General features: G+C 42.6%; 1 protein-coding gene across 5 annotated transcripts in view; it reads right to left on the reverse strand.

The window, feature by feature from the left end:
- The window catches only part of CSNK1G3 (casein kinase 1 gamma 3), a 101,899-nt gene extending 93,434 nt beyond the window's left edge, over positions 1–8,465 (reverse strand). For all 5 annotated transcript variants that reach the window (XM_018571149.1, XM_018571128.1, XM_018571142.1 and 2 more), the window contains exon 1: positions 8,042–8,465. In XM_018571149.1, the coding sequence (XP_018426651.1) occupies positions 8,042–8,216 (175 nt within the window). In that variant the 5' untranslated portion in view covers positions 8,217–8,465. The remainder of the gene's footprint in view (positions 1–8,041) is intronic.
- Between the last annotated feature and the right edge of the window lie 2,539 nt (positions 8,466–11,004).

The following is an 11,004-nucleotide window of genomic DNA, read 5'->3' on the forward strand; positions in this document are numbered from 1 at the left end:
CACCGCAGTGAGTGAGCGCAAGGGGCGTCCCTATTAAGCAGGGGATAATTGTAAATCTATTGTCTGTTGTGTATTAGCAGTGTGTACTCTATATGTAGCAGGTGTGTGGAAAATAAAAAAAAACTAACTTGTCCAAGGACTAAAGCGGGGGCCCGATCTACTTCTCCCAAATTTAACCAAAACCGTATTTACCAGTGCCAATAAGAGATTCTCATTGGTCAGTGCCGTCAGGTTACTGCGCTGACCAACGAGTGCTTGAATTTTGCGCGCGAAATTCAGAATACATGGCACAGGTACAGATAGTACACCCATACTGGCGGATGGGAAGGACCGTTCCCTAAGAGGTAGCGGGGGAAGAGGGGGCCAGATTTGTGCAGGTTCCATTTTCCCAAATTACTTGGGAAAGTGAATTTACCCTTTGGGGTGGGTGCAGACTTGGGCGACCGGTTGCCACGCGGCCCCCTTAATTTCAATGGGGTTATATCCACGTGGTAATCGCTAAAAAAAGGTACATGTACCTTTTTTCGAGACACACACCGTGCTGCGTTTTCAACCGTGATTATGTGCGAATGCACGGGCGTTATTGCGGCTGGAAACTGCGCAATCTGCCTGGCGCTACTGGGGTGCCATTAGACAATAATTGCACTGCCAGCACGATCGGCGGTGGTGTGCAATTCTGTGACCGCCCAACCATCTACACGGTTTTGTGCATGATAGCCATGTGGTAACACACACACACACACACACTGCCCCATGCATGCATATATTCGCATGCAGATGTTAGGGGTTGGTTTCAATATTTTAGATTTTATTTTAGCTTTGTAATATTTTTTATTTTTATAATTTATTTTTTACTTTATCGCCTTTGCATTTTTCCCATTTTTATGTAGTTACATTTTTAAAGGTTTTATATTTTATTTTTTACTCACTTGACTTTATTGCTATCACACAAGGGTTTAAAAACGGACGGCTGTACAGCCGTTTAAAATGACTTGTACCAAACGGCTCCCACACTACATTAGCCGTGCTGCTTGCCCGCAGCTGGGCTAAATGTAGAAAGAAAATTACTCGCCCGGAACTGCCTGTCCCGGGCGTCGGGCAATAGGAATTCCACACCCCTGTGTAGTACATATAGAGTACACACTGCTAATGCACTGCAGACAATAGATTTACAATTATCCCCTGCTAATATGAATGGATTAAATGATCTATATGTAGCCCTGTACTATGGATCATTTAACCCATTCATGTTAGCAGGGGAGAATTGTAAATCTATTGCTGCAGTGTACTCTGTATGTACTGTACGTGTACTACATATAGAATACGCTGCAACAATAGATTTACAATTATCCCCTGCTAATATGAATAGGTTAAATGATCCGTAGTACATAATATGTAGTTGTACCATGGATCATTTAACCCATTCATGTTAGCAGTGAAGAATTGTAAATCTATTACTGCAGTGTATTCTATATGTACTGTTCATGTACAGTACACATTCCCAATTCACTGCAGCAATAGATTTACAATTCTCTCCTGCTAACATGCAGTGTACTGGGCGTGTGTGCTGTATATATGTACTATGGATCATGATTTAACCTATTCATGTTAGCAGGGCAGAATTGTGAGCACCTCCCACAAGCTAAACACCGAGATGCAATGCAGCGATCCTGCCCAGCGCAGACTACAAGAGGCACAGCGTGAGGCAACAGGGATCTGAATGAAACTGAGGTAAGCTGGGACAGGGCTGGCTGCAAATCTATTGCTACAATGTATTGTAAGCGTGTACTGTATATGTAGTACATATATACAGCACACACCTCCACTACATTACAGCAATAGATTTACAATTCTCCCCTGCTAACATGAATAGGTTAAATCATGATCCATAGTACAAAACATGTAGTTGTACTATGGATCATTTAAAGGTCACCTGTCCCTTTAAGAAAAAGTATCGGTAATTCGTATCGACAAGTACATGAGGGGATGTACTTTGTCTTGAAAAAGTGGTATTGGGACATCCCTAGCACCTACCATGCATTCTGGTTTGGGAGGTGTGTTGTGTTGCCATTCATTTGAATTGTACCCCAAATGCAACTTCCACCCACAGTTCGTACAGCCGCACCAGAACATGCGGTACCCAAATGCCATGCGTTCAATAGCAGTGCGGCTTAGGTTGCGACCTAATGGCATAGGACAAATGTGGGTCCTGAGGTTGCAAAGGTTAAGAACCACTGGCCTAGAGCACTATCAGACACTTCCAGGTGAGTCAGATTGCATGATCCCTGTAGCACTCTGTTGGTTAAAGTTGCCGACCTGTACCATTGGTGACATAGGGATCAGCAGGAGAAAAACACACAGATCCTAGCAAAGACACAACACCACACCTGCTTGAAAAGGGAAGTATAAAGCTGCTTCTTTTACATGGTGGTGTTGGCAGTTTGCTTTTTACCAACAAGTTCCCTAGAAAGAAACATGCCAACTTTTGTTGTTTTTGTTGGTAAAGGGGGTTCAGACATGCGTCTAATAAACCTATCATTAGAGGATTAACTACTTCTATTCAAGACAATATTTTAAAGTAATTGCCTGTTATGTAGTCCCTAACCTGGATCAAGTATACAAGTATTGGCTTTCTCAGTTTTTAGGGTACCGGGGTAAGGTATGATCTTCCATCTTGTGTTCTCTGGTGCCCCAGTCAGGAGATTTTCCCTATATGTAGAATGACCATGATGGGCTGAAATGACCCGGCTTATTTTCCATATAATTCTATGAAGGACCCGGCTTATTTTACATATAATTCTATGAAGGACCCGGCTTATTTTCCATATAATTCTATGAAGGACAAAGTGTGGTGTGCAATATAGTGAAATGAAAAGTGTAAAATTATATAGCAATTAATGCAGAATGGCACCGGCTATAGAGGACTACAAAACCCAGCAAAAGCACATTATACAGCACAATGCAGAATACCACCAGCTATAGAGGAATACAACAAATCCCAGCAATAGTGCATTATAGCTGGTGGTATTCTGCATTGCGCTGTATACTGTACTATTGCTGGGTGTTGTAGTCCTCTAAAGCTGGTGGAATTCCGCATTGCGCTCTATAATGTACTATTGTTGGGTTTCGTAGTCCTCTATACAGCGCAATGCAGAATACCACCAGCTATATAGGAATACAACAAATCCCAGCAATACATTATACATACAGTGTATAATGTATTGCTGGGATTTGTAGTCCTCTATAGCTGATGGTACATTGGTCTGTATAATATACAGCACAATGTACCATCAACTATAGAGGAATACAAATCCCACTATCCCAGCCATAGATTATAGAGCACCATGTGGGGAAAGTGCAGGCTTACCTGAGCAGTCTTCCAGCAACCTGTTTCTGAGATGGGGCCTGTCTATCGGCGGCTGTCATCCGCCCACACCTGCTCCTCCTTACTTCTTCTCCCTGCGTCCCTGTGCCGACCGTGGATTTGGGCGGGCATTGAGCGTGAGGCAGGGAGAAGGTGTGGCGTGTGGAGCATGGATGTGGGCGGGTCTGAGGTGGGGAAGAGGTGTGGCGCGCAGCGTGTGTGGAGCCGTGAACAGGGGCAACCAATCGGAAGCCGATTAATCGATGATTGAAATAGTTGACAACTTTTTCAATAATCGATTATGTCGATTAGTTGTTGCAGCCCTACCGGCTTATTTTCCATATAATTCTATGAAGTACCCGGCTTATTTTCCATATAATTCTATGAAGTACCCGGCTTATTTTCTATATAATTCTATGAAGGACCCGGCTTATTTTCCATACAAGTCTATGAAGGACCCGGCTTAAGAGGGGACCCGCCACAGAAATCTATAGAGAACACAACAAAGCTCTGATCTAAAAAATAGAGAAACCATAAGTGGAATTTCCTCGTCAGGATCATAGAGCACAACATAGATCAGACAGGGATAAACCCCATCACATACTATAAATTGTTCGATTTTACGCATCCTAATCCTAACACTCTCTCTATTATTCCACATCAACGTTATCTAAGATATCACAGTCATAACATCCTACATAGCACTGTGGACACCAAAATCTATTCCTATTACCTTAACTATATTTTCAAACTTTATGCAAGATAAATGCATTGCGGGCTGGTGTGTGGGCCATCCTTTAAATTGTATTTCCACTTTGCAGCCAAAGTGGGATACCAGTTAGATTATATATTATAGCAATAAGACCTACTTTACTTTGTATGTTACATTTTATTATTCACATAGCATAAGCATTGAAGAAAATTCTTCATGCAGTTTAAATTAGTTTTGCTTGTGTTTCTTGGCTTCTTAAAAATGTTAACATTTCTACTTGGCTTTTTGCTTATTTATAATGTTAGGAGGGGTTGTGAGGGGTTTGCATTGTATGTTAATGAAGTTAATGAGATAAACATCACTCTCAAATGAGGGCAGATCACTGTAAAGGTGCTGAGCAAAACCTTGAGTCAGCCATGTTGTCTGCTGGAACAAAACATCTAAAAAAGGTAAGATTTATTTTTTGATATGCTGTGTGAATAGGAATACACATAAAACATACCGTAGAGGAGTTCTCAAATTATACTGCAAAAGTGGCAATACACTTTAACCACTTGCCGTCCGCCCGTTGTAAAAAAAACGGACGGACGGCACTTCAGCATCGGCGGGTTGCCGTCTCCAGACGGCATTTTTTTTTTGCGGGCACGCACGGGCAGAAAAGACCCGACCAATACAAACACCCGTTACCGGGTGTTTCACATATAGACGATCGGCGGCTCCATAGCCCGCCGATCGTCTATATGTGCTCGTTTTTTTGGACCCCCCCTGCCGGATTGGGTAATAATAAATGTTTTATCATTTAATATAGGGGAAACTTCTTTTTTTTTTAATTCGGTAATTGTTCCTTAATATAGTAAAAAATAAAAACCCCAGTGGTGAATAAATACCACCAAAAGAAAGCTCTATCTGTCCTCAAAAAAGGGTATAAAATTAATTTCAGTACATTGTTGCATGACGGAATAAATGTCAGTCAAAGTACCGCAGCGCTGAATACTGAAAAATGGCCTGGCCAGGAAGGGGGTTTAACACCGCGGATGTCAACTGGTTAAACTTACACAACCAATCCAAAAAAGTGATCCACATAATCTCTCTGCACCAGCCAGTACACTATTTTGTTATACTGCATGTTGCTCAATGAAGATAGCTTCTGTAAAAATGACTCCACAAGCAAAACTGGGACCGGGTGCTCCATTACCAAAACACATCAATTAGGTGTGACATCTTTCCTTCATTAAGGCTTGTCACATACATCTACCTAATATGTCAAAGTGCTGATGCATGCAAAATGTAACATAATTCAGCCAAGCAATTCTGTTAAAATATATTTTCCCTGTGCTTGCATGGGCTTCCACCTCATGTTTCCCAAAACATGGCTACATCCTCCAACCCCCTTCCATTCTTACCTAAACTGTGGTGGTAAAATATCACACAAACGAACTTTGATGGCATCCCAGTCTTAGTCCGTAGGGTTCAATATTGAGTTGGCCCACCCTTTGCCGATATAACTCTTCTGGGAAGGCGTCCACAAGAGTGTGTCTATGGGAATGTTTGACCATTCTTCCAGAAGCGCATTCATGAGGTCAGGTACTGATGTTGGATAAGAAGGCCTGGCTCGCAGTCTCCGCTCTAAATCATCCCAAAGGACTCTGTGCAGGCCAGTCAAGTTCCTCCACCCCAAACTCGCTCATCCATGTCTTTAGGTACCTTGCTTTGTGCACTGGTTGGGAGCATGAAAATGTCCAAAATGTCTTGGTATGCAGATGCCTTAAAAGAGAACTATGGGGTAAGTGTTTTTCCCCATAGTTCTCTTAAGGGTCAAGGGAGGACATATATTAGCGTCCTCCCATGACCCAAAGCTCAGTATATAGCAAGCTACAGCTCGCGGTATACTGAGGTCACCTCAGCCGAGACGGATCCCGACATTACTGTCGAGAGCCACCCAGCTGCGTGAGTAACAGCGGGCTCTGCCTATCTAGAGGCAGAGCCAGCTGTACCCGCCCCCTCCCCTGTCCGTTTCCCCAGTCCGCGCTGGAAGATCGGAGAGGGAAGGGGGGAATCCCTGCAGGGAGCCGTGACTGGCAGTCAGAGATGATCAAGAAGTGAGCGAGCGCCGGTATATATTTGCTCACTTCTCGATCTATAGAACCAACGTGTGACAGTTTCATTGTCACACGTCGGCTCCAACTATGAGGATGAGCGATTTTCACTAACCTCATAGTTCTCCTTTAAGCCAAGTTACACAAATACAAAAATGTAAGCACCACTGGCTAGTTTGTTTTGTACAGCTACTTACATCCACTGTTTCCCTACACCGCCATCTTTAAAAATCCCAGAATGCTTTAACATGGTGACCTACAAGCACTGAGCTGCATCTTTTCTCCCAGAACCTGCTTTTGTCTGTAAATTTGGGATCTACAGGTGAACTACTAGAAAAGGGGTGCAATTTATCTCTCCGACATCGGTTTACTGCTCTACAGGAAATCATTTGTTTTCTTCACTTTATATCACTTATTTGTTTGTGTGCCATAGTGACTCTTTCTTACAGATTCAACCATCAGAAAATAACTCCTCACCAATGACTTGTGAACAAAACAAAAAAATAGTCTGAGTAGAGAAAGCTGTTTAGTATAAAGTGAAGAAAATTCTTCCTTGCTTTTCAGTTTCTGAAGAGTAGTGCAATTCTGTGTTAAAGGAGCACCCCTTTACACCCAGCAGCAGGTTACCAAGGTTCGAGATGGGGATGGGGAATCTGGGGATGTCCCTTTCCCTCAGACCTTTGTAATGTGGGGACCATGTCTGGGGGAAAGGGACGTCCGAAGATTCCCAAGGACTGAGGGAAAGGGACGTCCCCTTATTCCCAAGGTCTGAGGGAGACGGTGGTCCCAACATACTGGATCAGCCAAATTGTTTGTGTACTTGCTACTTCTAGATCAAGAGCTCTTTGAGTTTGTACCTTCTCCCTATGCTTGGCACAGAGGTTTGCACAAAAGAATGGAGCCACTGCGGCTGCACAAAACAATATATTTTTCTTCATTAAGGGCTTGTTCACACCAATGGGATGTATTAATCACACGGTGCGGAAGGTGCGTTGTGATTCATTTGAATGGCACCCCAAACACACCTCCCGGCTGCAATGAGCTTAACTGCACCACAACGCAATCCAGTGGGGTTTTTTTTAGCAAGTAAATTTTTATTGCAATTTTTATGGCGCAATCCAGTGTTGTTGAAAAAATTAGCGCATGCACTACTTTATTCAATCACGTGGTATTGAAGTACCACATGTTGCAATGAGGCCAAGCACACTGCGGCTGATAGGTGCGTTTGGGGTACCATTCAAAAGAATGGCAACGAACACACCAGCTACACTGATACGCACACACAAAACCATGCAACTAATGCATACCATTAGTGTGAAGCTGATCTCCATGCAGAAATACAGACAAAATGACTTCAGCATGGTATTCATCATTACATCAATATATTCAAGCAGTGGAAGTGCCTGAATCTGACCTGGAGAAGCAACCAAGAAGCCAGTCAGTTGTGCTGCAAAGCTCACAAGCTAATAAGGTGGGATGGCCAAGACCTGAAGTTTACTTAACTGCAGCAGTGAAAAATCAGGTCTCCTGCCTTTCCAAACTGAGCAGTGCAAATTTGAGAACCAAACTGACTGAAATAAAATCATCTTTAAAAAGCAGGTGGGAGGAATCCAGTCATGCAATATATATGAAATGACATTGAACCCTTGTATTTGAAATACCATGCTACTATTATACATCACTATGTCATACCACATATGCAAATATCCACATGAATCCCTATATCAATCCCTGCTCCAGTGGAGCTTACAATCTACAATACCCAAGAGAAAGCCAAAAAAGACATTGACCAATTGTCGTATCCTGGGTTCGCTTGCTATCCAGTTGGGGAAGTGGACTTTGTTTTCCATGAAAAGACTGATATCTTACCTAATCGCAGTTCTCCAAAATTGCCACATCCAATCTTTTTCCCAACTCTAAAATTAGGCCCGACCATCAATACTCCAGAGTTCGAAGAGCCAGTACGTGCGTTGTGACCTGATCGGCCACTAGGTCGGGCCATTCTTTCATCAGGTTTGTCTTTGTCTTTCTTTTTGCCATCCATATCAAGTTTACGGTACTCCACTTTGAATTCTTTTTTAAGGACACGCAAACTCAAATTGGGTGTTGTAAAAATGGAAACATAACTAGTGAAGATCCCCGGATGGATGCTGTTATTCTCTCGTTCGATGGTGATGAGGACTCAGCAAAGGCGGGTTCATCCCATTCGCAAATTATTTCCACTGGGGTCTTCGGTACAGGGAAGTTTATCCTCCAGGATAATGCCTTCTTCCTGCTGTCCTGGGACAAACCTAGAAGAAAAACCCCAAAAGAAAAAAAAAAAAAGAAAAAAAATGAGAAAACATAAAACAATATACATGACGCCGTTATTAAATATGTAAATTCACTGAAACATGCAATTTGTTACAGGAATTGACATAAATACATGCCTAGAAGTAACATTCTGGCCTTGTTCATTTTTTGGTAAAGAGATGAAGTTCATGAGCTAATTAGGGCATGAAAACCCCATTAGAACATAAAACCTTTGAAGTCAGTGCAGTAAGGCCTTGTTTTCACAGGCAGTTTGTTATTTGAGAGAAAACTCGGATTGTGCAGAAATAGATGTCGAGAAAGAAGACTTTGTTGTTTTGTTCCACAGAAATGTGATGCGTTTAACTCTACAATTAGTCTCTCCTCAGCCTAAAGCCTTATTAATAATAGGGGGCAGAGAACGGAGGTAAAATAAGGTGAACCTGGGCCTCATTCTCTGAAGGGTACAAGAGGCATAGTAAACCCACGTTTGCTTCAAACATTTAATAACGTGGAAAGGATTCAAATAAATATTTTTTGACTTCAAAACAACTAAGTCTACAGTTCTCCTTTTTGTCTGTGGGTGAAAATAAAGACTATACACTCATCTGATTCTCAGTCCTGCAACAGTGACCACTCCTCTCTCTCCCCCTCCGTGTCCTCACATCTAATAGACCTGCATTAGGCATGATGACATTACAAGTCCTTATACCACCAGAGCCAGGGGGAGAAGAGGTTTCAGAGACTGGTCTAGCAGCCAGACAGGACCGAGGATCAGGAGAGTAAATCTACTTTATTTTTGTCCCTAGACCAAAATAAGCAGTTAAAAAGGAGAACTCTGGGCAAATTAAACCTTAACCCTTGCAGTGGGTTCCTGGACACTCTCCCCCCTCCGGTCCAGCAGTCATCACGTTCTGTAGGATGTGAGGACGCCGGGGGACATGCCATCGCTGGAGTGAAGAGACAGGCTGAGGCACCGATCTAGCAGCCAGCCGGGATTGTGGTTTGGGTGAGTATAACTTATTTTAGCTCCCTAGACAAAACAAGCACTTGCCCTTACTTATGGGGTAGCAAGGGGTTAAGATTATTTGCCCAGGGTTCTTCTTTAACCTTTGCATAGCGGTATCGGATAGCCACACCCTATGGGATAATTTAGTAAAGCCTGGAGTTCTTTAAAGTTAGAAAAATGTATGGCCTCCATTCACCCAACTTTACAAATGATGAGTGCAATACTTAAGAAGTCTCAGAATTACAAACAAAGGGCTGCATAAGGGTAACTGAAGCTAGGATTTTGATTACTGACTTACAGAACGATTCCAAATGGTAGTATACAGCAGAGTTTAACAGTCCTCACCATGACATTTATTTGGGCATGGAAGGGCAGCTAGTATGACAACTGATACAATTAGGCATGTTTGACAAACACCGTACGCACATACATATACAGTGTGTGTATGTGTGATGTATGTGTGATATCCCCATCCATCTATCTCCGCACCCTTCTGTCCAGCATCCCTTGATCAGCTGATCGAAGAAGCCAGTTGAAAAATTGTTGGCCGAAAAGAGCCTGCGGGTTGAACGAAAAAGAAACAACAAAAAAACAGACGACATGTATATACCCGGCTTTATACTCACATTTTTATCTGGTGACCACTTTAAAATGTTGGCTTTTCCCTCACCATTTCAGTGACCAGGACAAATTGGGGGAGGAATCTTGGAGTACACCAACAGGAAGAGAAACCTGACTATAACCCTTCCCCACTTTTTTTTTTAAGTTTTGCCCTTACAATAAAACCATACGAGTCTCTGGCATAAGAAACATGCAAAGGCTCTTTTGCCAAAACACTTTTTCTGCTGCCTCGTAGCAGTTGACGTTTCTATGTACATGTGCTGTGCTGTGCAGTGTAGACTGCCGCCATCTGCAAAATGCAGAGAATTGTGCCGAGTACGATGCATGCCTGTGCACATACACAAGTTACATTCGTTGCCGGCTAATGGTTGAAGAGGCCACCGCCTGCACTTAAAATTCATCCAAGTTAAAATGGAACTAAAGTCAAACTAAAAAAATACGCTTTGCCTTTACAAAAGCATGCTAAGTTTCTGTAAAACCCATGAACATTCAGGTGTGCATGTAATGCCAATACTGCCTTACCTAGATGATGCATGGTGTTACCTAGAAGCACACTACTCTCTATTAAAGACCTCACAACTACATGAACACACTCCACCACACAAGCCAACAGCAAAACAAAAGCTCTGAAAATACAGCGTCAGCAGAAGCTGGAAAAGCAGTGCCAAGACAGGACTACTTAAATCAACAGAGTCTGGGGGTATTATTCATAGTCTGCTGCACCGCACTCATTCCTACCTTCACAGATCTTCCCCGTCTTTTACATCGTCAATACTCATTTGCCAAACAGGATTTTTCTACTCGCCATAAAATTCCTTTCTGGAAGTTCAATAAAGGACACAGAAGCAGTTGAATTCTGATGCAACTGGGTTATACTGCTGACTTTAGGAGGAAATGGACTCTGGCAAACAAA

The sequence above is a fragment of the Nanorana parkeri genome, unplaced genomic scaffold (genome assembly GCF_000935625.1).
Source record: "Nanorana parkeri isolate BGI_ZX_2015 unplaced genomic scaffold, ASM93562v1 scaffold40, whole genome shotgun sequence".
NCBI classification, from domain to species: Eukaryota; Metazoa; Chordata; class Amphibia; order Anura; family Dicroglossidae; genus Nanorana; species Nanorana parkeri.